At 43.1% G+C, this 27284-nt stretch overlaps 1 protein-coding gene across 1 annotated transcript; it reads right to left on the reverse strand.

The window, feature by feature from the left end:
- Positions 1–16316: 16316 nt before the first annotated feature.
- Positions 16317–27230, reverse strand: LOC112233916 (ornithine decarboxylase antizyme 1-like). Its single transcript, XM_024401855.2, is given in 6 exon segments — positions 16317–16918; positions 17005–17090; positions 18650–18825; positions 18924–19010; positions 19012–19069; positions 27015–27230. Coding segments are annotated over 6 exon segments (657 nt in total). The 5' UTR covers positions 27134–27230; the 3' UTR covers positions 16317–16787.
- Between the last annotated feature and the right edge of the window lie 54 nt (positions 27231–27284).

The following is a 27284-nucleotide window of genomic DNA, read 5'->3' on the forward strand; positions in this document are numbered from 1 at the left end:
AAGATCAAATGCTATTTCTAGGAGGTTTAGGGTTACGGTTAGAATTAGCATAAGGAGCTAGGGTTAGGTTTTTGGGTGAAGGTTAGGGAAAATAAGATTTTGAATGGTGTCCCCACAAGGTTAGTTGTACAAGACTGTGTGTGTCTCGGAGAGAGGCTTAGGGAGGGAGCAGAAAGACCGAAACAGAGAGAAAGAGGAGGAAGAGTTAGTACGAGAGCCCTTTTGTAGCCTGACATTAAAGAGTCACATTGTAATCTATCAGATAATAGCTTGCAGGTCAGACAGAGTGCCTGGGGAGGAGGCAGCACCTGCTGCCATTCAGTCAAGGTGACAATGTGCCCATGTCACAATGTGCTGATGGCTGCAGTGTGCTGTGCCAAGCCACAGGGGGCCTGAACAGTGCCTCTCATTAAGCATCCTGCATGGAAGTTAGTGTGGGCATCTAGATCATGTTAGACATAAAAACCTCAGTGCAAAAACACAGCATGTAAACTGATTACCTTGACACATCACTCTGTGTGATGTCATTCATTAGGGGACAAAGTGGCACGACAAAAGCAACACACTGTGGAAGAATTGCCCACATGCCCAGGTAACCTTGCACAGCTGAAACTATGCATGTACATTTACTTTCACACATGACCTTTCCCAGCACTGTGTTTCAAAAGCACATTGTAGTTGAAAGGTAGAGAGTGAGGAAGTGCGTGTGGTGTAAAGCCAGACAGGCTGTCTCCAGAGCGAAGTACAAACACTCCCAGACTGAGCAGGCTCTCCTTCAAACACCCAGACAGCCAAAGGAATCCCCAGAGACCATCAGTCCCTGCTTTGTATCCAGCTCTCACTGCATCATCCTCTCTCCCTCCCACAACCAAAAACAACCAGCTTTTCATTCATTCCAATTTGTCATCTAGCTCTATTCTGAAGATTACTGTGTAGAAAATGATTTGGCAATCAAAAAGGTTTCCTGCCAAACTAAACAGTATAGTTTTACACTAGTGACTAAGTTTAATACAAATTTGGTTATTGGTTCCATAGTCCATATAAAAATGTGCACTTTCTGCTACATTTTAGCTGACACTCTTATCCAGAGCGACTTACAGGAGCAATTAGGGTTAAGTGCCTTGCACAAGGGCACATCTGCATATTTTTCACCTAGTCGGCTCAGGGATTCAATCCAGTGACTTTTGGGTTACTGATCCAACACTCTTAACCACTAGGCTATCTGCCGCCTGAAGCTCACCTTTACGAGTAGAATGTAGAAAGAGAAGATATACAGAGAGAAGTTGGTTGCTGACAGAAATGGGTGAGTGCTGGAAATACATGGAAGGGTTTTCGAGGGGCTCTCCAACACCTCCCACCTACTCCTCTCAGATGGAGGGCACATGGTCCTCTTCAGCCTAGAGCCTGGCACCCTGGAGGAGCATGGGCACAGGGCTGGGGGAGGGCACATGGTCCTCTTCAGCCTAGAGCCTGGCACCCTGGAGGAGCATGGGCACAGGGCTGGGGGAGGGCACATGGTCCTCTTCAGCCTAGAGCCTGGCACCCTGGAGGAGCATGGGCACAGGGCTGGGGGAGGGCACATGGTCCTCTTCAGCCTAGAGCCTGGCACCCTGGAGGAGCATGGGCACAGGGCTGGGGGAGGGCACATGGTCCTCTTCAGCCTAGAGCCTGGCACCCTGGAGGAGCATGGGCACAGGGCTGGGGAAGGGCACATGGTCCTCTTCAGCCTAGAGCCTGGCACCCTGGAGGAGCATGGGCACAGGGCTGGGGGAGGGCACATGGTCCTCTTCAGCCTAGAGCCTGGCACCCTGGAGGAGCATGGGCACAGGGCTGGGGGAGGGCACATGGTCCTCTTCAGCCTAGAGCCTGGCACCCTGGAGGAGCATGGGCACAGGGCTGGGGAGGTCACATGGTCCTCTTCAGCCTAGAGCCTGGCACCCTGGAGGAGCATGGGCACAGGGCTGGGGGAGGGCACATGGTCCTCTTCAGCCTAGAGCCTGGCACCCTGGAGGAGCATGGGCACAGGGCTGGGGGAGGGCACATGGTCCTCTTCAGCCTAGAGCCTGGCACCCTGGAGGAGCATGGGCACAGGGCTGGGGAAGGGCACATGGTCCTCTTCAGCCTAGAGCCTGGCACCCTGGAGGAGCATGGGCACAGGGCTGGGGGAGGGCACATGGTCCTCTTCAGCCTAGAGCCTGGCACCCTGGAGGAGCATGGGCACAGGGCTGGGGGAGGGCACATGGTCCTCTTCAGCCTAGAGCCTGGCACCCTGGAGGAGCATGGGCACAGGGCTGGGGAAGGGCACATGGTCCTCTTCAGCCTAGAGCCTGGCACCCTGGAGGAGCATGGGCACAGGGCTGGGGGAGGGCACATGGTCCTCTTCAGCCTAGAGCCTGGCACCCTGGAGGAGCATGGGCACAGGGCTGGGGGAGGGCACATGGTCCTCTTCAGCCTAGAGCCTGGCACCCTGGAGGAGCATGGGCACAGGGCTGGGGGAGGTCACATGGTCCTCTTCAGCCTAGAGCCTGGCACCCTGGAGGAGCATGGGCACAGGGCTGGGGGAGGGCACATGGTCCTCTTCAGCCTAGAGCCTGGCACCCTGGAGGAGCATGGGCACAGGGCTGGGGGAGGGCACATGGTCCTCTTCAGCCTAGAGCCTGGCACCCTGGAGGAGCATGGGCACAGGGCTGGGGAAGGGCACATGGTCCTCTTCAGCCTAGAGCCTGGCACCCTGGAGGAGCATGGGCACAGGGCTGGGGAGGGCACATGGTCCTCTTCAGCCTAGAGCCTGGCACCCTGGAGGAGCATGGGCACAGGGCTGGGGGAGGGCACATGGTCCTCTTCAGCCTAGAGCCTGGCACCCTGGAGGAGCATGGGCACAGGGCTGGGGGAGGGCACATGGTCCTCTTCAGCCTAGAGCCTGGCACCCTAGAGGAGCATGGGCACAGGGCTGGGGGAGGGCACATGGTCCTCTTCAGCCTAGAGCCTGGCACCCTGGAGGAGCATGGGCACAGGGCTGGGGGAGGGCACATGGTCCTCTTCAGCCTAGAGCCTGGCACCCTAGAGGAGCATGGGCACAGGGCTGGGGGAGGGCACATGGTCCTCTTCAGCCTAGAGCCTGGCACCCTGGAGGAGCATGGGCACCGGTGCCCTTTGCAAATTTATCCTGCCCCCATCTCTGTATCCTGTCAGACACATAAGTACCACAGAGCCAATTAGCTTTCATCTGTCATATGTGACACTGATTCATTAAAACAAGTTTTTTTGTTGTTGCAGGAAAACAAAGCTGTTTTGATGCTTCCGTTTAAGTTATGTATGTTCATGAACATGTTCATGTTCAATATACGTTGAGGGGTGAAGGTCTGTGGGTGGCAATGACGTAATCACAGTACATGCTCAGACCCGTTGTTTGACAGCTAACCTAAAAACTCTATCCAAAGGACCTTGCTTTCTGCAATGGAAATCATTCATTTCAATTTCTGAACCAAATCATCTGAACTGTACAGTATTTAGCTTAGATATGCACGTACTGCCAACTGATTTTGAATGCGTCAATACAAGTACAAAGACGGGATCTAACTGGCATTTTGTGTACGAGTAATTCGTGCATCTCAAATAGGATGTTACTTAACTGACACCTAAGGGTCAAGTAGCAACCAACTCTTTGTACTTGTGTTATGATTGTATCTCTTATGTTTCCCTACATATGGTGACAACTATCAACTGCAAGCTTATCAAGTCATCCACCTTTCAAAACAGCTAGACGTTTCAGGCTTAACCAAAATCAGGTACTGCCATCTGCTGTTCAGTTCTTACATTGCATGTCTGGCGTTATTAAAGGTTCAATGCAGACGTTTTTATCTCAATATCAAATCATTTCCCGGTAACAATTAAGTACCTTACTGTTAATACTTTCAATTAAAATGGTCAAAAAGAAACAAAAATAGCTTCTTAGCAAAGATACATTTATCAAGCATGAATTTTGCTAGGTTTGTCTGGGAGTGGTACACAAGTGTAAAATCCATCCAAGAACCATGGAATACAAGTGTGTGAAGAAATTGGTTTATTGCATGCATTTACACTACCAATGTGAGAAGAGAAGGGTTGGGCCCAGTCAAGCAACCCATAGCAAGAGAACCCGCCTCAGAGTCAGGATCAACAAAAGGGTCCTCATCCTAGTGGAGTGAGGGCCTCAACCCAGGTCTGCTGCTTCTCTTCATCAATGTCATCCTGCCTTCTCTTGTTTCCCTACCCACAGGGCTTAGTGGGGGAGACTAACTCTGGAATAAACAGCAAACATTAACATAGCTACTTCCCCACTACCATTCCAGACAAAACACTGTATGGAAACCTTAAATATACATGCCTGTGGATAAGGACCAGCAAATGCTGGTGCAGATGGGATAGCCCTGGGCGCTCTGCAAAGGTCGGGGCAGGATAGCCAACAGTATGCACTTGGCCCGACGCTTGTGGCCTGATAGACACTGGCGGACTGAACTAGTGTGGTCATCCTCACTAGCAGTGAAAGTCTTCAGCCACCAAAACCTACAGAGAGCAGTCATCTGCAGACATGGTAGGTAAAGGAGAAAAAAACATGTTAAAAAAAAGGGCCTCACATATCCAAGACAGATGCAAAGTAAGGACAGCTGCTCATGGAAGGCAAGCACAGCTAGCCAATTTTGACAAACTATTGTTTGGCTTGGATTTCTGAACGTTAAATGTTATTAATCATTAGAACCCTGGATTAGTGTTGGGGAAGGAAGGAAGGAAGGAAGGAAGGAAGGAAGGAAGGAAGGAAGGAAGGAAGGAAGGAAGGAAGGAAGGAAGGAAGGAGATGCGTTCTGTCTCCTAGAGATGAACATACTTTGGTGCGAAAAGTGCAAGTCAATCCCAGAATAACAGCAAAGGACCTTGTGAAGATGCTGGAGGAAACAGGTACAGGTACTAAAGTATCTATACCACAGTAAAACGAGTCCTATATCGACATAACTGGAAAGGCCGCTCAGAAACTAAGAAGCCACTGCTCCAAAACCGCCATAAAAAAAGCAGTTTGCAACTGCACATGGGGACAAACTTACTTTTTGGAGAAATGTCCTCTGGTCTGATGAAACAAAAATAGAACTGTTTGGCCATAATGACCATCATTATGTTTGGAGGAAAAGGGGGGAGCTTGCAAGCCGAAGAACAACATCCCAACCGTGAAGCATGGGAGGGACTGGTGCACATCACAAAATAGTTGGCATCATGAGGAAGTCAAATAATGTGGATATATTGGTCGCAGATGGGTCTTCCAAATGGACAATGACCACAAGCATACTTCCAAAGTTGTGGCAAAACGGCTTAAGGACAACAAAGTCAAGGTATTGGAGTGGCCATCCCAAAGCCCTGACCTCGATCCTATAGAAAATTTGTGGGCAGAACTGAAAAAGCATGTGCGAGCAAGGGGCCAACAAACCTGACCCAGTTACACCAGCTCTGTCAGGAGGAATGGGACAAAATTCACCCAACTTATTGTGGGAAGCTTGTGAAAGGCTACCCGAAACGTTTCACCCAAGTTAAACCATTTAAAGGCAATGCTACCAAATACTAATTGAGTGCATGTAAACTTCTGACCCACTAGGAATGTGATGAAAGAATCAAATCTGAAATAAATCATTGTCTCTACTATTATTCTTACATTTCACATTCTTAAAATAAAGTGGTGATCCTAACTGACCTAAGACAGGGAATTTGTACTAGGATTAAATGTCATTGTGAAAAACTAAGTTTAAATGTATTTGGCTAAAGTGTATGTAATCTTCGGACTTCAACTGTACACCCCCCCACTTCTAAAACCAAAGTTGAGCCCCTGCTTTACTTTTCAATTTATATGTTTGACTACTTTTACTCCACTACATTCCTAAAGAAAATGTCATTTTTACTCCATACATTTTCCCTGACACCCAAAATTACTTGTTACATTTCGAATGCTTAGCAGGACAGGAAAATGGTCCAATTCACACTCTTCTCAAGAGAACATCCCTGGTCATCCCTATTACCTCTGATCTGGCAGACTCCCTAAACACAAATGCTTAGTTTGTAAATTATGTCTGTGTTGGAGTGTGCCCCTGGCTATCCTTTTTTTAAACAATCGTGGCCTCTGGTTTGCATAATATAAGGAATGTGAAATTATTTAGACATGTACCTTTACTTTTGATACTTAATTATAATTTGGCAATTGCATTTACTTTTGATACTCAAGAATATTAAAAACAAAATACTTCTAGACTTCTACTCAAGTAGTATTTTACTGGGTCACTTTCACTTTTACTTTTAATTCATTTTCTATTAAGGTATCTTTACTTTTACTCAAAAAAAGAAACGTCCTCTCACTGTCAACTGCGTTTATTTTCAGCAAACTTAACATGTGTAAATATTTGTATGAACATAACAATATTCAACAACTGAGACATAAACTGAACAAGTTCCACAGACATGTGACTAACAGAAATGGAATAATGTGACCCTGAACAACGGGGGGGGGGTTCAAAAGTAACAGTCGGTATCTGGTGTGGCCATCAGCTGCATTAAGTACTGCCATGCATATCCTCCTCATGGACTGCACCAGATTTGCCAGGTCGTGCTGTAAGATGTTACCCCAATCTTCCACCAAGGCACCTGCAAGTTCCCAGACATTTCTGGGGGGAATGGCTCTAGCCCTCACCCTCCGATCTGTTATTGAAACTGAGTAGGCTACAGAATAAATATAATAAACAAAAAAGCACAACATTAGCAATAATGTCAACAGCTACCTCTTTACAGGGGAAATTCTTGCTTTGTTTTGTTCTTATTAAAAATACTGTACACATATTTAGCGTATGTTATTGTGGGTGTAGTGAAATGCTTGTGTTCCTAGCTCCAACAGTGCAGTAATATCTAACAATACACTACAATACACACAAATATTTAGTATATGTATTTAATTTAGTTAATTAGGTCCATCCCTCTGAACAGAAATAACCACACTTGGTTAGAGCTTCCGCTACTAGACAAACACCGTCACATGTACGCACACACGGTACTCCAAAGTGGGAGATCATGAGGGGGTGAGGGGGAAGACACTGGTATAAAGCCCCGCTGGTTTCTCTCCAGACCAATCTAGCCGAGCCTTCCCAAGACACGCACTGGTGAACGGGAGAGACACACACACACACAACAATCACAATGAACAAGAATATGACAGTGACACGCACCATCAGCATTGGAAATATAGGCAGTAGTGCAAAACCCAGTTGCGCAGGGATGCGTGCGCTTTTGTGGGCCACCTCCAGCGCGCGCTCTCTAGGGAGTTCCTTTGGATCAGACTGCCACTCAAGTAAGGACAACATCTTCAGCAATATTCTGACACCTAGCAGTATTCCACAGTTTACCATTCCCAGTCTTCACCATTCCCAAGAGGATGATGGAGAGGAGGCAGATGAAGGTTTTGGAAGCCCTGAAGTGGACACCGGCTGTTTATCTCTTTCAGCCTCTTCGCTATTTTTATCAGCGTCATCCTCAAACTTTGTGTCTCCAACTGAGCGAAAAGCCCACCGGACCATCTCAGACCCCTTCATCCAAAAGCGGTCTCCCCTCCACAAGGAGAGCTCGTACCCCAGCCCCTACCTGGAACCTGAGCAGTGTCCCGACCCAACGACCAGAGCTGCCCTGTCTCTGCCTCACCTTACCAAGGTCACCACCCCATACGGCTTTGTCACCCTGAGTCAGAGCCCTCAGATGGCCAACGAGGAGGCTCTGCTTTTCCAAGCTGGGCTCCGGCGGCTACACAAGGACGAGGACAGTGTCCACCACAGGACACAGGCCATTCACATCAAACACAATGTCTCCAGACGGTCGTCTACTGTCCAACACCTCTCCAGAGAATATAGTATCTCACAGACTGAAGCAGCACCAAAGGAGGAGATACAGCAAACCATCTCCCCAGTATCATCCTCATCCTCCACCGCCTCACAGAAACATGCCACAGGAGTCAAACCTCAATGTCGGCTGTGGGGAGCTCTACGCAAACATTCACGACTCAGGAGGTTGAGTGATTGTTCTATCAGAAAATAAGGATAGTAGGATACCCTTTACATTACAGGAAATAACCATCAAGACATTTCTACAGCTTACAGATTTATCTTGATTATGCATTCTCTACTTCAGCATGTTTTGCTAAGGACCCATTTGTAATATAAACAGTATAAGACCGTATTTGCACATTTTCAGTTCCTCACATGTTAATTCATGTGATGCATTGTATTGGTGTTCTGTCAAATCCAACAATAAAACATTGCATTCATATGAAAGCTGATCATGAATTCATCATTTTGTTTAAATGCCATGAAGAAGCCTTTCATAAACAGTCTCCTCTAAAGACAGGTCAATATATCATGAAATCCAGATGACTGGCTAGTGTATTAGCTATGGCTACACGCTAGATACATTTTTCAAAGATTTCCAATTTCCAAGACGCACTTGTTGGATTTACAATGAAAGTACATTTTTTATGAATAATATTGCCCCTCAAAATAAATCCAATTGAGATGATCCCTAGTCACCTTTAGTCAGCATCAGTGTCAGCAGCAGTGTCAGCCCCCCTTCAGACCTACAGTATATAGATCCCCACTATGGCTAGCCTTATGTCTGTGTGTTTTAAAGGGCCGATGCAGCCATATTCATCTCAATATCAAATCATTTCTGGGTAACAATTAAGTTGGCAGTGGTGCAAAACCTTACTGTGATTGTTTTCAATAGAAATGATCAAAAAGTAACAAAGAGCAATTTCTCAAGCAATAATCTTGCTAGGACTGTCTGTGAGTGGTCTGAGTGGGGAGGGGAAAACTGAAAACTAGCTGTTATTGGCAGAGAAGATTGGAGCTCTCTTTCTTATCGGTCTAAACCACCTGGTGATGACACCAGGCAAGCAAAAACTCCATCCCACCAAAACAGGCAGAAATTTCAGCCGGTCTTTTCAAACAGACATCCCAATCTACCATGCACCATCAATAACAACACATAGAATAGCTATATATTTTCAATGGTTTATTACTCTTCAGATGACCATTTAAAGCTACATATCATAAAGGATTATGTATTTCAGCAACTCAATCTGTTGCAGATGAGACGTTGTACGGCCATACGTCCAACAGTCTGTAAAGCTGAAGTGCATATTGTTCACATGTGTGCTGACGCAACGTCTGCTGTGAGATAGACCCTGTTCTCTGTGGCTCTCATCATATGAGTAGCTCTTAAGGGAAAGGACACTCGCGCCTAATGATGTCTAACCTTCTACTGATACTCATTATATCTCTCTCTCAGATCTAGATTATCATTAAGAGGGAGAGTGCCTCACTGTGGGATAAAGACGAAAGATGAAACCCTATAATTCTAAAAACAAATCACACAAACCCCCTTGTCTGAAGAGCACTTGGCCTAATATATTTCAATAGGATTATCATGTTTCAGGTATGACCCAGGTGCAGACAGTGTTGAAGATACTAAAGTTTATTCTGTAAACAGGGGCAGGCAAACGACAGGTCAAGGCAGGCAGGGGTCAATAATCCAGAGAGGGTGTAAAGCAGCGGAACAGCAGGCAGGCTCAGGATCAGGTCAGGCAGAAGTCGGTAATCCACAGTAGAGGCAAAGGTACAGGACAGCAGGCAGGCTCAGGATCAGGTCAGACAGAGGTCAGTAATCCACAGTAGAGGCAAAGGTACAGGACAGCAGGCAGGCTCAGGATCAGGTCAGGCAGAGGTCGGTAATCCACAGTAGAGGCAAAAGTACAGGACAGCAGGCAGGCAGGCAGGCAGGCAGGCAGGCAGGCAGGCAGGGTCAAAACCCAGGAAACTAGAAAACAGGGACTATAACAAAGACAGGAGCCAGGGAAACCACTGGTAAGTTTGAACAAGGGGGGGGACAAGCACAAGGACAGGTGAAACAGATCAGGGCATGACAAAAATAATGGAGCCAGATATTCATTCTCGGAATAATGCCCACTGCAAATTAAGAAAGTTGCATGTACAAGCTTGTTTAAACCTATTCATGCTGACCAATAGGCCTTCAGTGTGCTATTGGTATACCTGTTTTAATTAGAATCCCTCTCTGCACTTCAACAATAACAGGTCCAACCTCCCATCATCCCAAGGACTGAATGTCCAAGTAGAGTGACTGTTAGTCAAGCCAGATACCTTCAATTATGTTCTCCGACATAAGCCAAAGACACTCTGCAACCCTAGGTGGACTGTACTGAAATATGAATAGATCTATAGCACCCACAAAATGTTGCATCATTACTAGGAACATCAATTAGAGTGACCACAATGACAAATGGAAATGGCTGACTGTGCGTATGATCCTCTACCATAGACCTAAGCAGGGATTCACTCAATCATAAACATTATGCACAATGAACATCAGGGTAAATAAAATAAGACAGTTGTAGAGTTGACAAAACAACACAGATCAGACACTTTGTTATGCTAAATTGTTTATAAAACAAAGACAGTAATAATCTTTACGGGAGTACAGTGTACAACATGAATTCACAAGTGCTTGTCAAAACAGATGCATCCCAAAGAAATTGGGGGCAAGCACATTGAAGAAGAAGAAGGCAAAGTACAATGGAGGCAGAGACCAAGTGTGTGATGGATCTAACAAAAAAGGGGAGTGAGAGAAAAAAAGAGTGTGTGAAGTTGGGAGTTTCTTTTTGATGTTCGTCCTTATTTTGTAGTTGAGGTTACTGCATAAGTACTGCTATGCCATTACACAGACACTACTTGTAGAGAGAGAGAGAGAGAGTGAATCAATATATCCAATATCCCACGGCTAATGGTTGTATTCAGGCACTATAATGGCCATATACCACATCTCCTAGGCCTTATTGCTTAAGTATAAGTCTTCTTCTGTATTTTCTCTTCCTTATTCTGAAGAAGTTCTCAATAATAATAGAGAGTCAAAGTGTGAAACTAGGCAATGATTTCTCTGGAAAGTTTCTCTTCTGACGATGACATGTTCTGTACTTACCGCTAACTCTATTACCAGCCTGTTCAACCTCTCCTTCGTATCATCTGAGATCCCCAAGGATTGGAAAGGGGTCTATCTGTGTCCTATCTCCCCAGTGCCTGCTACCCTGCCATTACCAAAACTATGACAACACTCTCTACAAGCCGGCCCCCATCACAGACACTCAGGCCCATGTAGAGAGAGATGACGAAAGAACAGTCCAGAAGAGCCCTCTCCACTTGCAGCCCATATCTCAACTGAACTTCGATACACCTGACAAACAGCTTCACTATTTCTTCAGCAGTTCTACAATCAGGGGAATATTTCTCAAGGCATTCAGCATCGCCACCTACTTGTTCGTTATTACTGCATTGTCGGAACTAGAAGCACAAGCATTTCGCTACACTCGCATTAACATCTGCTAACCATGTGTATGTGACAAATAAAATTTGATTTGATTTGATTTCCTGAGAAATATGGCACAGCACCTGGAGGCTGGGGTTCTCCTGATGAGAGAATCCAGTGAAGAAGTTGGTGCATTTCAGCTCAAAGATTTCCTCTTCTGTGAAAACTAGCAGCCCATGCAGATAGCAGGTTCACTGTACTACAGCCTGAATACCCCAACGTTTCCTGGGATGATATACTCATAATATATAGGTTATACTCATAATATATAGCCTACGCAGTATTCATACTTGAGTCATGTGAACAGTGCAAAAATCAAGCAAAATGCAAACACAGCTGCACCAAATGCAAACAGCCACAATCAAAAATAGGAGATAATTACAAAAAAGTGGTATTTCTATGATCTACCTCAAGCCACAAGTCATGATCTGCACCCTTATGGCAAGTTTGGTAACCACTAATTCACACGTTCAAACCCCAGTGACACACACTTCCTCTGAACTGCCAACAGGTGTTCAGCAACCCAACAGAATTCAAAGACAACAGCAAACATCCATGGGTTAGAAAGGGCTGTTTTGTAAGACTGTACAATAGAGAAGCCTTTGATGCGACTTTTGATTTTACATTATGGGTTGGTTGTGTAGGCTCTTCTAACTCATCGCTTTCTACTACATATAATAATATGCTTAAATTATATCTGTACATTAATATATAGAATTTACGAGTCCAAAAATGGATGTAGCAACCACAGATTGGCCATTTAAGTTTACCAAAAATGTGCTAGTTTGAGCATGTGTCCATTAGACCTATGGATACATTTTTTATCAGCATGAATTAGATTGAGCAATAAAAGCCACACTTGTATTCCATAGGCTGGGATCCGCACTATGCAAGAGCGCATTTTTCAATAGCTATCGACTGGTTTCAAAAACAATGATTGATAGGCAGTTTAAACTTCTTGAATTCAACTATTATTGGGATCAAATACACATTTAGATTTGTGAACAGCAATCCACAACAACCACAATCCGTAAGGCGCAAATAGCTAAATGAGAGCGCAGCAGTGTGATTAACATCAATAATAAGTGATATCCGTATCGCCGTAGACTACACCACTGCTGTCATCCTTACCTCCAAGCCTTTATTCAAGTTGAATAATCTTTGGATGCCAACAGCATTCGCACTATTGGAAGACATAGTTTGGACTGTAGCCTACAAAAGCCTATTCCTGCTCTTTTCCCGCGATCCATCAAACACATTTGGTGTCATCATACTGTAGTGGTGTCTGATTTGTCAGACTCGCTCGAGGTGGAACAAAATTAAATATGCGCCTTTTTAAAATGTTGATATGAATGTCATTGAGAAAACAGAGAAGTGTCATATTTTTTTCAAAAATCATTTCTGAATTTAAAAGTAATCATCGAAGTAATCATCTAGTTTTTCACAAGTATCTGTAATCTGATTACAATATTTTTGCTGGTAACGTAACCGATTACAGTTACCGTTTTTTGTAATCCCTTACTTGTAACGGACTCCCCAACCCTGGTGAGATGTACCAACCAGAAGCTACTTTGGAAGACTTTATACAAGAGGGAAGGGTCCTGCAGAGCTTTGAACTACTAGCCTATGAGAGGCAAGTTATTTTTATTTCTACTTTGCACATTCTACTTTGCACATTCTTCCACTGCAAATTGTATTTACTTTGCCACCATGGCCTTTTTTGTTTTTTGCCTTTACCTCCCTTATCTCACCTCATTTGCTCACATCGTATATAGACTTGCTTATACTGTATTATTGACTGTATGTTTGTTTTACTCCGTGTGTAACTCTGTGTCGTTGTGTGTCGAACTGCTTTGCTTTATCTTGGCCAGGTCGCAATTGCAAATGAGAACCTGTTCTCAACTTGCCTACATGGTTAAATAAAGGTGAAATCAAATAAATAAAATAAAATAAAAAGTGAGTAGTCTGCTGCTACAGTTGGCCTTGGGGTTGCAACACCTGTGCAGCAACGCAGCCACCTGCGTGCGGGCACAGCGCTTCTTACTGGTATGGTCAAGGGGTGAAAACAGAGGGAGAGGAAACAGCAGGAAAGGCAAATTATATATTTTTTAAAATACAATCAATGCCAGGCACTGTGGCATATAAAGCTGGAGAAAGTGTGCACTGTGGCATATAAAGCTGGAGAAAGTGTGCACTGTGGCATATAAAGCTGGAGAAAGTGTGCACAGTGCCATATAAAGAAGGAGAAAGTGGGCACAGTGCCATATAAAGGAGAAAGTAGGCACAGTGCCATATAAAGAAGGAGAAAGTGTGCACTGTGGCATATAAAGCTGGAGAAAGTGTGCACAGTGCCATATAAAGAAGGAGAAAGTGGGCACAGTGCCATATAAAGGAGAAAGTAGGCACAGTGCCATATAAAGAAGGAGAAAGTGTGCACTGTGGCATATAAAGCTGGAGAAAGTGTGCACAGTGCCATATAAAGAAGGAAGGAGAAAGTGGGCACAGTGCCATATAAAGGAGAAAGTAGGCACAGTGCCATATAAAGGAGAAAGTAGGCACAGTGCCATATAAAGCTGGAGAAAGTGTGCACTGTGGCATATAAAGCTGGAGAAAGTGGGCACAGTGCCATATAAAGAAGGAGAAAGTGGGCACAGTGCCATATAAAGAAGGAGAAAGTGTGCACTGTGGCATATAAAGCTGGAGAAAGTGGGCACAGTGCCATATAAAGAAGGAGAAAGTGGGCACAGTGCCATATAAAGAAGGAGAAAGTGGGCACAGTGCCATATAAAGGAGAAAGTGGGCACAGTGCCATATAAAGAAGGAGAAAGTGTGCACTGGGGCATATAAAGCAGGAAAAAGTGGGCACAGTGCCATATAAAGAAGGAGAAAGTGGGCACAGTGCCATATAAAGGAGAAAGTGGGCACAGTGCCATATAAAGGAGAAAGTGGGCACTGTGGCATATAAAGCAGGAGAAAGTGGGCACAGTGCCATATAAAGCAGGAGAAAGTGGGCACAGTGGGTGGGCACAGTGCCATATAAAGGAGAAAGTGGGCACAGTGCCATATAAAGAAGGAGAAAGTGTGCACTGGGGCATATAAAGCAGGAAAAAGTGGGCACAGTGCCATATAAAGAAGGAGAAAGTGGGCACAGTGCCATATAAAGGAGAAAGTGGGCACAGTGCCATATAAAGGAGAAAGTGGGCACTGTGGCATATAAAGCAGGAGAAAGTGGGCAGTGCCATATAAAGGAGAAAGTGGGCACAGTACCATATAAAGGAGAAAGTGGGCACAGTGCCATATAAAGGAGAAAGTGGGCACAGTGCCATATAAAGAAGGAAGTGTGCACAGTGCCATATAAAGGAGAAAGTGTGCACAGTGCCATATAAAGAAGGAGAAAGTGTGCACTGTGTCATATAAAGCAGGAGAACGTGGAAGAAGTGAAGAGTTCTTAGAGTATGATAAAGCAAAGATAAAGGGAGTGATTCAGACCCTATGGAGAGATTGGGGAGCCTCGAATGTGGTGTTGATCCATAACCTTACTGTTCATGCTGCTCCATCCATACAGTCTCAGTTCTGAGCATTGCTAAAGTACTGCCTGTACCTCCATGACAATGCTACCTCTCAGCAGACAGAGTTCAGATGATGCCACCTAGAACTCCCCATATCTACCATGGCTTCTCCAGCTCATCTCTTGGCTTCAGGATAGGTGTAATGGGCTACAGATAGCAGACATAGTTTGGAACCTGCAGGCTCTGCTCTGGGGTCCACGTACTAAGCTCTTCAAGCTAAATCCCACTGAACCTTTCACTCTGCACAACTGTGTCAAGCAGGCCCTTCTGTTGCTGAAGCTGGCAGAGACAGGGCTGATTCAGGACCAGCTCAGTCTGGATTGGGAATGCTTACTGTGTCTGCAGTAGCTCTCCTTCATTGACTCCAGGACTGTGATGAGGACCACAGCACGACTAAGACTAGACCAGTGGACCAGAAGTTGTCATTATTCACAGCAATACTCATATGTTAAAGTTCACTGCTTCACGGATCCTCCAATGTAAAATGTGGATGATTTTAAACATGTATCTGGAATGCATAAAATGTTAGCTTATTTCTCCATTAAAAGGTTTTCCAAGGATATTAACTACATATCAACTCCATATCAAAAAGCACAAATTAAAGCTATTTCAAAATGTACACCTTCCTAATATTGAGTTGCACCACCCTTTGACCTCAGAACAGCCTCAATTTGTCAGGGCATGGACTCTACAATGTGTCAAAAGCGTTCCACAGGGATGCTGGCCCATGTTGACTCCAATACTTCCCATAGTTGTCAAGTTGGCTGGATATCCTTTGGGTGGTGGATCATTCTTGACACACAGGAAAATGTTGAACTTGAAAAACACTGCAAAGTTGCAGTCCTTGAAACACAAATCCTTCTTTAACCCGTCCCCACCCCTTCATCTACACTGATTGAAGTGAATTTAACAATTGACATCAATAAGGGGTCAAAGCTTTTACATGGATTCACCTTGTCAGTCTATGTCATGGAAAGTGTAGGCCGTCATTGTAACTAAGATTGTTTTTAACTGACTTGCCTACTTAAAGGTTAAAGGAAAAAAATGTGAAAGGTGTTGCTAATGTTTTCTATACTCAAGTGTATATGCACTTAACCTTTCATGGATCCAAGGAGCCCCATTAGCACACAGTAATGATTTTAAAACATCAACTTACAGTGCACTAGGTGAAATTCAACACCGACAGACTGATTTTAAAAGATGCTTTTAAAACTGGTATAACCCTCTGGTCTACATAGGCCAACATTTTACTTCTTGTACAAATCTTTACACATTTCACTGCGCTGGATCCAATCCATACAACATAAGTAGAAATCAAAATCCACTTGTTAAGGTGAGCACTTTTATTCGCGCACTTGTTACATGCAGATTTCAGTCAAGTGAATCAAAACTAAAACAAAATAATTCATGCACACTTTTTTTTAAAAACTAAACATGAAAATCAACTTGAAGTAGCCAGAAAAAAAAACTAGTTACATGAGTATGCAGCATGGAAATTACCATATATATTACATCCTAGAGATTATCATTGTGGTGGATGGGGGAGGGGGAAATGAGCACTACACATGGAAATTATTACAGTGGTGAGGAAACATTTTCCAGATGTGTCCATTCCTGGTTTAACATTACACACTAGTGCAAATGTCATTGTAATACAGCACATCAAAGGTAATAAACAAAAACAATTTCACAGGAAACCTAAACCTCACTGAGTTTTGATAATATGCATTTTCCCTAAGTGATAGAGTGGGATGGGGAAGGGTACATAAAAGCAAACTTGTGTGTGATCAGTTATTCGTCGTCAGAGGAGTCTCGTTCGATGCTGTAAGCCATGAAGAAAGCGTCGGGACGGGTAGGGACGAGGGGATGACCTGGTCTCACAATCTCAAAGCCCAGGAAGCTGAAGGTACGCAGCAGAGATGCTGGAGCGAGAGAGAAGGTAGTGTGAGAAGACGCAAACAAAAAAAGTATAAAAAGAAGGGTTGACTGGACACACACAGGAACTTACCTCTGTCGTCTCGGTTCTTATGGAAGCAGATGAAGACATGGTCAACTTGCAGCTTCTCTTCCGCAAACTCCAGCAGGAGAGCGAAACTGGAGAAGGGAAGTAAATCAGTGAGCTATTAAGGCAGTGCAATAGAAACAGAGTCCATCTAGCAAGAAACAACCATGTAAAACGGGTTTAAAGACAAGACATCATCCAGCGATATAAAACATATTTCAAAAATGTTTCCTATTGTAAAGCAATAGGAAACCTGTAAAGCAACTAAATACAGTAAAATACACATACTAAAGGGTAAAAAAATACATTTAGAACAAAATAAGGTTTTAGACAACTGCAGAAAGAGTAGGGGATTCAAGGTGGACTAATGGTGATTGGCCTCCGCTTGCTTGAGGAACAATACAGAAAATAGTAAATGCCCACTATTTCAGGAGGATACCTGGACCACCTATCGAGATGTGCCTTTTATTAAAGGGTCACCTGTTTTGAACGTTATATTGTTTTTGTGCATCTCATAGATGTTCTATAGATTCCCAGGGTCATTTCGTGTGTATCTGAGTTATTGGCGTTCAAGCAGACAGAAATCCGGCCGGTATGATGTAGTATTGCGATAAAGTCGCTCTCATTACAATGAAAGTTAATAGGAAACGACTTTTAGATTGCGAAAATGTCTATCATACGACAGATTTCAATACTGGCCGATGTCGTAACACGAGAGGATGCCTTCTTGAATGAGCCATTGGTCCATTTTTTTGCGATATTCCTACCTCGAGAAAACTGTAATTTAATAGAGGGTCTAGCTAATTTTCCTATACGTCTGCCTCTTTAGTCAAGGGTGCGGTTACCAATCGCGTTCACGTTGTCATGCTGGATCACAAAGTTGCTAAGCTAATCGTCACACAATCCCTTCTCAAAGTGAGGGTATATGTCAAGAAACGTGCCTATTTCCCGCGAAAGTATGTAATGTCTCGATTCCAAAGCTATACGACGTTACAGATAGTTATCTTACATCTCTGAAAAGATTTGTAATGTTGTACTTCTTGTTGACAAAATTTGTGCCAATGTTGGGAATTTTTAGATGGCGGCCAAGACTCCCATTCACTCCTTGAAGGAGAGCGCTCTTTGTCCCAGAATTGCCCAGAATGCACCACACGGCACATTGACGTAGCATGGGCAACGTTTCCCCATCTCCTCAAAAGTATATCTGTAGTTGTGAATGTTGGACTGAGACACATCGATTTGCAGATTGAACATGGTGAGATTGTTGACTCCTAAATTGCCTAATCAAACGGCACTAACTAGCTACTTTACATGCTGATATTATCTTTACGATTATTGTGTGTAGCTACATTTTCTAGCTAGCAACTTAGCCAGCCCCTAAAGAAAGCATTGCATTGTGGATTTTGTTGTCGACTTGAGCTGCAACAGATTCCCACAATAATTTACCACATTGCTACCAACCTTATTATACCGCCAAAATGAAACCTTTGTTCACAAAATATTGTTCTTACATATTAGTGTTAATTAACTAAAGGAATGAGTTGTTTTGGGTGGATTTTCCTTTAAGTAAAATCAGGTGATAAATGAGCTGAAAAGGAGAATGTAGGAAACGGGTCGACAAAAGAGGTTGCATTTGCATTGGATCACGGACCTGTCTTTGCTGCCCTCAGGCAGAGCTCCAGGGGGGATCTCGATGTAGATGTTCCTCCCTTTCAGCGCCCCCCTCCAGACACAGTGCTTGCCCACTGAGCGACGGGGCTCAAAGAGCAGGAAACGCACTCTGCCGTTGATGGGTGGAGGCTCCTCAAGAACCAGCAACCGAGCATCCTGCAAGATTTCTTTTTTTAGAAATTAGTGGGTACGAAGAGAGGTTTGACACAGGTACGTATCCTAATGACGGAGGATGTGAAGGAGAGTGGACTCACAGAGTAGAATAGCTTAGCTGAAAGACTGCGATCCCGCTGGTCATTTCCTCGCCCACCTGGGATCTTCAGGGGTGGGCGAGGGGCATCAGGAACACCACAGAGGCCCCGGACAGGGGTTACTGCAACAGCGGGAACACCGCCTCTGACTAGAGGTGTTGGAGAACACAGAAGAACAGAGCCATTATTACTAAAGGAGTCATACAACTTTTACATTGAGCAATATATTGCACCTTCAGAATATATTCATAGCCCTTGACTTATTCCGCACTTTGCTGTGTGACAGCCTGAATTCAAAATGGATTAAACTAATTTTTCCTCACCCATCTACACAATACTCCATAATGAAAGAGTGAAAACATGTTTTTATAAATGTTTCCAAATTTATTGACAATGAAATAAAGAAATATCGTATTCACACCCAAGTCTAGGGCTGGGCGATATGGCCAAAATATAATATCACTGTGTTTAAAAGAAATTGGACAATATGGCAGTATTTTAATAATGAAAGTTCTAAATTTACTTTAAGTGGTGCGTGACCCTAGAGTGGCAACAAATACATTCTAAGTGATTTCAATGGGTCTTTCTCCATTTTGATTGAATTGAACCGTATAAAACCATAAATAGTTTCGCATTTATCCATTTCTTGTGCTCATTTGAAATCATTTCCACACTGCCATGTAGGGCTGCATGATTTGGGCAAACAATCTAGGCCTTATTCTTAACCAAATGTTGCAATTGCGATTTGGAGCAAATCACTTGGGTAAGTGTTGGAATCATGGAAATAGAATGATTATTCTAATTCTATAGTTAGAATATTATAGCGGGCACTTTGAATACAGTGTTTGTCATGACAACAAAAGAAAATACCAGGGAGGAGTTATTGTGACAGGGTAAGAACCAAAGTGTTGACAATGGGAATCTATAATCTTTGGCTACATCGAATGTTCTCTTAGCTGCTTCATGTAGCTAACATACTCATGCTTCATGTATTCCTCTTTGATTTAGAAGATAGTTGCACATGCTGATTTAGGTCTACACCATCACTGGTATTATGAGGCTGTATAGCTAGTTACGTTTGCGCTGACTCAGTACATTTATTAGCTAGTTATTCAGCCAGCTAACTATTGATTAGCATTAGCAGCTAAAAACTTAGGCTCAACTCGCTAAGAAACTAGCCGTTTGCAGATGTAAGAAACACAAACGAATAGTGTAGTGTAATTATATAACGCTAGTGGAGCGTTGGGTCAGTAACCAAATGGTTGCTGGATCAAATCCCAGAGATGACAAGGTAAAAATCTGTTGTTCTGCCCCTGAGCAAGGCAGTTAACCCACTGTTCCCAGGCACCGATGACATGGATGTTGATTAAGGCAGCCCCCACACCTTTCTAAAGCCAGCAAAAAAAGAAATGTCCCTTTATCAGGACCTGGTCTTTCAAAGATAATTTGTAAAAATCCAAATAACTTCACAGATTTTCATTGTAAAGGGTTTAAACACCATTTCCCCATGCTTGTTCAATGAACCATAAACAATTAATGAACATGCACCTGTGGAACGGTCATTAAGACACTAACAGCTTAGACTGTAGGCAATTAAGGTCACAGTTATGAAAACTTAGGACACTAAAGAGGCCTTTCTTCTGACTCTGAAAAACACCAAAAGAAAGATGCCCAGGGTCCCTGCACATCTGCGTGAACGTGCCTTAGGCATACTGCAAGGAGGCATGAGGACTGCAGATGTGGCCAGGGCAATAAATTGCCATGTCCGTACTGTGAGTAACTGCTTTGGGAACGGGGGCAGTATTGAGTAGCTTGGATGAATAAGGTGCCCAGAGTAAACTGCCTGCTACTCAGGCCCAAAAGCTAGAATATGCATATAATTAGTAACCCTAACCCTCTGAAGTGTCTAAAACTGTTTGAATGATGTCTGTGAGTATAACAGAACGCATATGACAGGCAAAAACCAAAGAGAGAAAAAAATCCAACCAGGAAGTGGGAAATCTGAGGTTTGTTGGTTTAAGTCTTTGCCTATCCAATATTCAGTGTCTATGGGGTCATATTGCACTTCCTAAGGCTTCCACAAGATGTCAACAGTCTTTAGAACATTGTTTTAGGTTTCTATTGTGAAGGGGGAGAGAATAAGACCTGTTTGAGTCAGAGGTCTGGCAGAGTTGTCAGGCGCGCGGCCGTGAGAGCTATCTGCGTTCCTTTTCATTTCTAAAGACAAAGGAATTGTCCGGTTTAAACATTATTGAAGATTTGTGTTAAAAACATCCTAAAAATATTGATTCTATATATCGTCTGACATGTTTCTACAAACTGTAATATAACTTTTTTGACTTTGTCTGAACTAATTGCTTGTGCACTGTGCATTTGGATTACTGGGCTAAACACGCAAACAAAGAGGAGGTATTTGGACATAAATGGACTTAATTGAACAAAACAAACATTTATTGTGGAACTGGGATTCTTGGGAGTGCATTCCGATGAAGATCAAGGGTAAGTGAATATTTATAGCGCCATTTCTGAGTTGTGACACCTCTCCTTTGGAAAATGGCTGTATGTTTTTCTGTGACTTAGAGCTGACCTAACATAATCGCAAGGTGTGCTTTCGCCATAAAGCCTCTTTGAAATCAGACACTGTGGCTGGATTAACGAGAAGTTTCTTTAAAATGGTGTATAATACTTGTGTTTGAGGAATTTTAATTATGAGATTTGTTGTTTTGAATTTGGCGCCCTGCAATTTCACTGGCTGTTGGTTAGGTGGGACGCTAGCGTCCCACATATCCCAGAGAAGTTAATGCAGCTGGTGGCCACACCAGATACTGACCGTTACATTTGATTTTGACCCCCCTTTGTTCAGGGACACATTATTCAATTTCTGTTAGTCACATGTCTGTGGAACCTGTTCAGTTTAGGTCTCAGTTGTAAATATTTGTATGAACATAATATTCATGTTAAGTCTGCTGAAAAATAAACGCAGAGTTTAGTTGGGTTAAACATGTAAGACACATTTCAGTTGAATGCTTTCAGTTGTACAACTGACTAGGTATCCCCCTTTGAATTTATATTAAGGAAAGTGAAAACAGCATTGTTGTACATTCTTTGTAAATTCTTCAAGCTCTGTCAAGTTGGTTGTTGATCATTGTTAGACAGCCATTGCCATAGATTTTCAATATGACTTAAGTCAAACCTGTAACGAGGCCACTCAGGAACATTCAATTGTCATCATAGTAAGCAACTCTGGTGTATATTTGGCCTTGTATTTTAGGTTATTGTCCTGCTGAAAGATGAATGTCTCCCAGTGTGTTGGAAAGGAGACAACCCGGTTTTCCTCTAGGATTTTCCCTGTGCTCTATTCAGTTTATTTTTATCCCAAAAAAACTCCCTAGTCTTTGCCGATGACAAGCATACCCATAACATGTTGCAGCCAAAGTTCAGGACAAAGTTAATTTGTTTACCAAATTTGATGCAGTTTTTAGTGCCTTATTGCAAACCGGATGTTAACTGGATGTTATGGGATATTTGTTTTCCTGTACAGCCCCCCAGCTGTCATTTAGCTTAATATTGTGTAGTAAGTACAATGTTGTTGATCCTCAGTTCTATCACAGCAATTAAACTCAGTGTTCTAAAGTCACTATTGGCCTCATGGTGAAATCCCTGAACGGTTTCCTTTCTCTCCAGAAACTGAGTTAGGAAGGACACCAGTATCTTAGGAGTGACTGGGTGTAAATTAATAACTTCACCATGCTCAAAAGGATATTTAATGTCTTTGGGGGATGGGGGTGCTAAGCTGACATATGCAATTGTTTTAAAAATGGTCATACAATGGATCATTTAGGTATTTGACTTTATGACCCCTTTAGGTATCAGATAAATATATATTTTTTAATTGATATTCGCATTTACTACTAAAGCCCATAGAAACGCATTGAATAACACATTCATAAAATGGCAAAGAGGGTCAAAAACTAAATTAATCAGTGTGTCAATCAACTCTGGGGGGTTAAGCACATTACTCCTGCATTTATTTAGGCTTAACATAAAAGGAGTTACTTACTTATACTTATTCACCAAAGACATTTTAGATTTTAATTTTATACTGAAAATATTAAAAAACGCAACAATTTCACTAAGTTCATATAAAGAAAATCAGTCAATACAAGTAAATTCATTAGGCTATAATCTATGGCTTTCACATGACTGGGAATACAGATACGCATCTGTTGGTCACAGACACCTTAAAAAAGATAAGGGTGTGGCTCAGAAAACCAGCCAGTATCTTGTGTGACTACCATTTGCCTCATGCAGCATGACATCTCCTTCACAGAGTTGAACAGGCTGTTGATTGTGTAATGTTGTCCCACTCCTCTTCAATGACTGAAGTTGCTGAATATTGGCGGGTAATGGAACAAGCTGTCGTACACGTCGATTCAAAGCATCCCAAACATGCTCAATGGGTGACACGTCTGGTGAGTATAAAGGCTATGGAATAACTGGGACAGTTTCAGCTTCCAGGAATTGTTTACAGATCCTTGCAACATGGGGGCTGTGCATTATACTGAAACATGAGGTGATGGCAGATGAATGGCAAGACAATGGGGCTCAGGATCTCATCATGGTATCTCTCCATTCAAATTGCCATCAATAAAATGCAATTGTATTCATGTCCGTGGTTATGCCAGCCCATACCAAAACCCCACCATAACACACACTTTTCACAATGTTGACATCAGCAAACCACTAGCTCACATGACCATCTGCCCGGTACAGTTGAAACCGGGATCCACCGGTGAAGAGCACACTTCTCCAGCGTACCAATGGCCATCGAAGGTGAGCATTTTCCTTCTAAAGTCGGTTAACGACGCAGAACTGCAGTGAAGTCAACACCCTGGTGAGGACGACAAGCATGCAGATGAGCTTCCCTGAGACGGTTTCTGACAGTTTGTGCAGAAATTCTTCAGTTGTGCCAACCCACAGTTTCATCAGCTGTCCATGTGTCTGGTCCTAGAATATCCTGTAGGTGAAGAAGCCAGATGTGGCGGTCCTGGGCTGGCCTGGTTGCACGTGGTCTGCGGTTGTGAGGCTGATTGGACGTACTGCCAAATTCTCTAATATTGGTGAAGGCTTACGGTAGAGAAATTAACATTCAATTATCTGGCAACAACTCTGGTGGACATTCCTGCACTGCATGGTAATTGCACACTCCCTCAAAACTTGACATCTGTGGCATTGTGTTGTGTGACAGCCTTTTGTCTCAAGCACAAGGTGCACCTGTGTAATGATAATGATGTTTAATCAGCTTCTTGATATGCCACACCTGTCAGGTGTATAGAAGATTATCTTTGCAAAAGAGAAATGCTCACTAACGGATGTAAACAAATTTGTGCACAAATTGAGAGAAATAAGCTTTTTGTGCTTATGGAACATTTCTGGGATCTTTTATTTCAGCTCATGAAACATGGGACTAACACTTTACATGTTGCATTTATATTTTTCTTCAGTATACATTTCTAAAAAGATAATTCCACTTTGACATTATGGGGTATTGTGTGTAGGCCAGTGACAACTATTTAATCAACTCAAAATTCAGTCTGGAACAACATTTGGAAAGTCAAGGGGTGTGAATACTTTCAGAAGGCACTGTACCACATCACTTCTTACCATTAATAGATGCATTGTTTTAGAAACATCTCAAAGCATGCTCATCCGTATGTGGTTTTCGGGGTAAATATAGCAAAAAAAATTACAGCAGGTATAAAAAAAAAAAAATCTACCTGCCACAGTGCCTAGTGGACCAAAATGTTAATTTCAGTCCCTGGTGCTGATTCAATAAACAAAATGACTGCCTTCACTCAGCTTGGTTGTCAGAGATGGCTGCCATGGTGACTGATTCCCTGTTGACATATCACTGATTAAGCAGAGTGAACTGTCACAGTGGGAGTAGCCTATGGGGGAAGAGACGAGTGCCACTGTCGGCATCATTTCGGGAAACAACGTTAATGGAAAAATACTGAGAACAATTTCAGCTACCCAGGCTAAAAATTAGGGTGGCAAAAAAAGGTGGAGTTCATAACCTAATTCAAGTCTGCACTTGCGACAAAAAGGCCAACCTCTTACATCACTGAGACATGTGCCAGATTACCGACTGCACTGATCAGCCATTTTGCCTAAGCCACAACAGTGTGATCTTGTCCATAATAAGCTTTTCTGTTGGGGTTGCGCTAGCAGAACTGAGAGTAGGTCTATTCTCCAAGCAGGAACAAAACCCATAACCCATTAGCGGTGGTGTTACTGTTCAGACTATCATATGCAAACGCCACAGCAGACATGTGAAAGCAAAGTAAGAACCATTGTCAACCTTGGAGCTCAAAAATCAGAGTAACAGTGATATTAAGTATGAGCGACGTCATAGGCTCATCACTCATTACTACGGTATATTGACTGGAATCACTTGTGGTTCTAGTGAACGAGGTTCCTTTGGAAACAACCTGACCAGATAATTGCAAATAAAATAAAACTAAAACTAGCATCCTTATGTAAAATCCCTGGCCGTTCACAATCCACCTGTAAATTGTTCCCACAGATTCAACTGCACTGCTATTCTACGCCATTCACAAAATTTCTCAAAATCCCCAGACACAAACCATTCATGAAGCGCCTTAACTTGACAGCTGGCTTAGTCAGGTGGGAGATGAGTCCACCACTTGCGTAACAGACTTTACCAGTTGAATGAATCTGATGTGGAAAAATACTGCCTGGCAGAAAATAGAATAGATATTTGGCCAAAGGGGAATGATTTTGGGGCAGTTATGGACACCTTGCAACCTGTACTCAAAGCACTTAAATGGTGGCACTTGGGACTAAGTTTCAAGAGACATTTAGCATTATGCTCAATGCCCCACCCATACAACAAACCATAACAGCATTTCACACCCATTGGGCACAGACTTGACCAAAACGTGCAAATAGTGCTGTGTCCATTCTGATAGAAAACTATACTACACAAGTCAACAGTAGTTGTACTTAGTGAGACTCAGACTGCCGAGGCTAATCATGACGATTTGCAACTATTGAGAATAATCAAATGGAAAATACTCCATAGTGAGCCGACGTGTGTTAGGGCAAGGTCTTTAGTGTTGTCTAGGCTTTATTGGTCTATACTAGTTTTAATTCCCACAGATGAGAAGGGATGTAAATTCTGATAGGGTTAGTGTACACTGCTGTTCCTTAGCTGGGTTGTTTTTAGCTAAATAACCAACTTTTAGACTGCACATCCTGTACTTTGGTTTCTAGGCACAAGTACTGACTGGGAACTGAGCCAATGGGTAAGTTAACTAGTTGTCACTCATGTTACCTAGCTAACCTAGGTCGAAAGTATATTGTCGACCCAGTCAAGTCGTCGCAGGTTTTTATTGGCCAAACATATGCGAGTGCACGTATGATATTGATACCTGCAGGTGAGAAGCTACAAGTGTTGAAGGGTTGCAAGCTACATATTTGCCGCAATGGCTAACTAACGTTCGCTAACTGGCTGTGTGACTCTTGCTTAAAACGCACTGTCACTACGTTTCTAGCTACTAACGTCGACAAACGTCTTCCAGAACATTCGACGAAATAAGGTGTTAATCCAATTATCCCAACATTATTGTGAAAACATTTTGCCGTGGCTAACGTTAGTTGGTTTATTAATGCATCGCAAATAGAGCAATTAGCGTTAAACAGTGCATTGACAAAACCAAAGTAGCTAGTCAAAGAACGAGCTGGCTAGTTAGGTAGCTAGTTAGGTTACCAGCTAATGCTAACGTTAACCCGTTAGCCAAAAACGTCAGCATAATGCTAAATGACAATTTGTTCGAAATAAACAGCAACCAACTTTAATAACATTATACAGACTTCAATTAGAGCTAAATATAGTAAACTTTGAGATAAAATGGCAGTTCGGCACAATATTGTTCCACTGACTTACATAATATCAACTGTAAAAACAGTAAACAAGTTGCTATCGGAGTAAGGTTACAGTTAGCTAGGCCTCTGCTACTGACCCAATGAGTAATCAGCCCTTCTGACAATTACAACACTATCTCAACTTACCTTTCACTCTCGGGGTTATTACCGGGCAGTTCGTTAACTGGCATTGTGGATGTGGTTTTCTCTTTTTCTCTGACAAAACAGTGGCTATTTAATATCGTCTGAAGGTTGGATTTAACCATAAGGCCAACAGCGTCCAAGACTGCAGATCCCTTTTGCTTCTCTCCTCACCAAATAATTTTTCTCGTAGGCTCAGGCTGCCACAGCATAAGGGGAGGGCTGCTCGAGTCAGCAGTCACAAAGGAAAGGGAGTGTCCTAAAACCATGACGTTT

The sequence above is a fragment of the Oncorhynchus tshawytscha genome, linkage group LG01, assembly GCF_018296145.1.
Source record: "Oncorhynchus tshawytscha isolate Ot180627B linkage group LG01, Otsh_v2.0, whole genome shotgun sequence".
Classification (NCBI taxonomy): domain Eukaryota; kingdom Metazoa; phylum Chordata; class Actinopteri; order Salmoniformes; family Salmonidae; genus Oncorhynchus; species Oncorhynchus tshawytscha.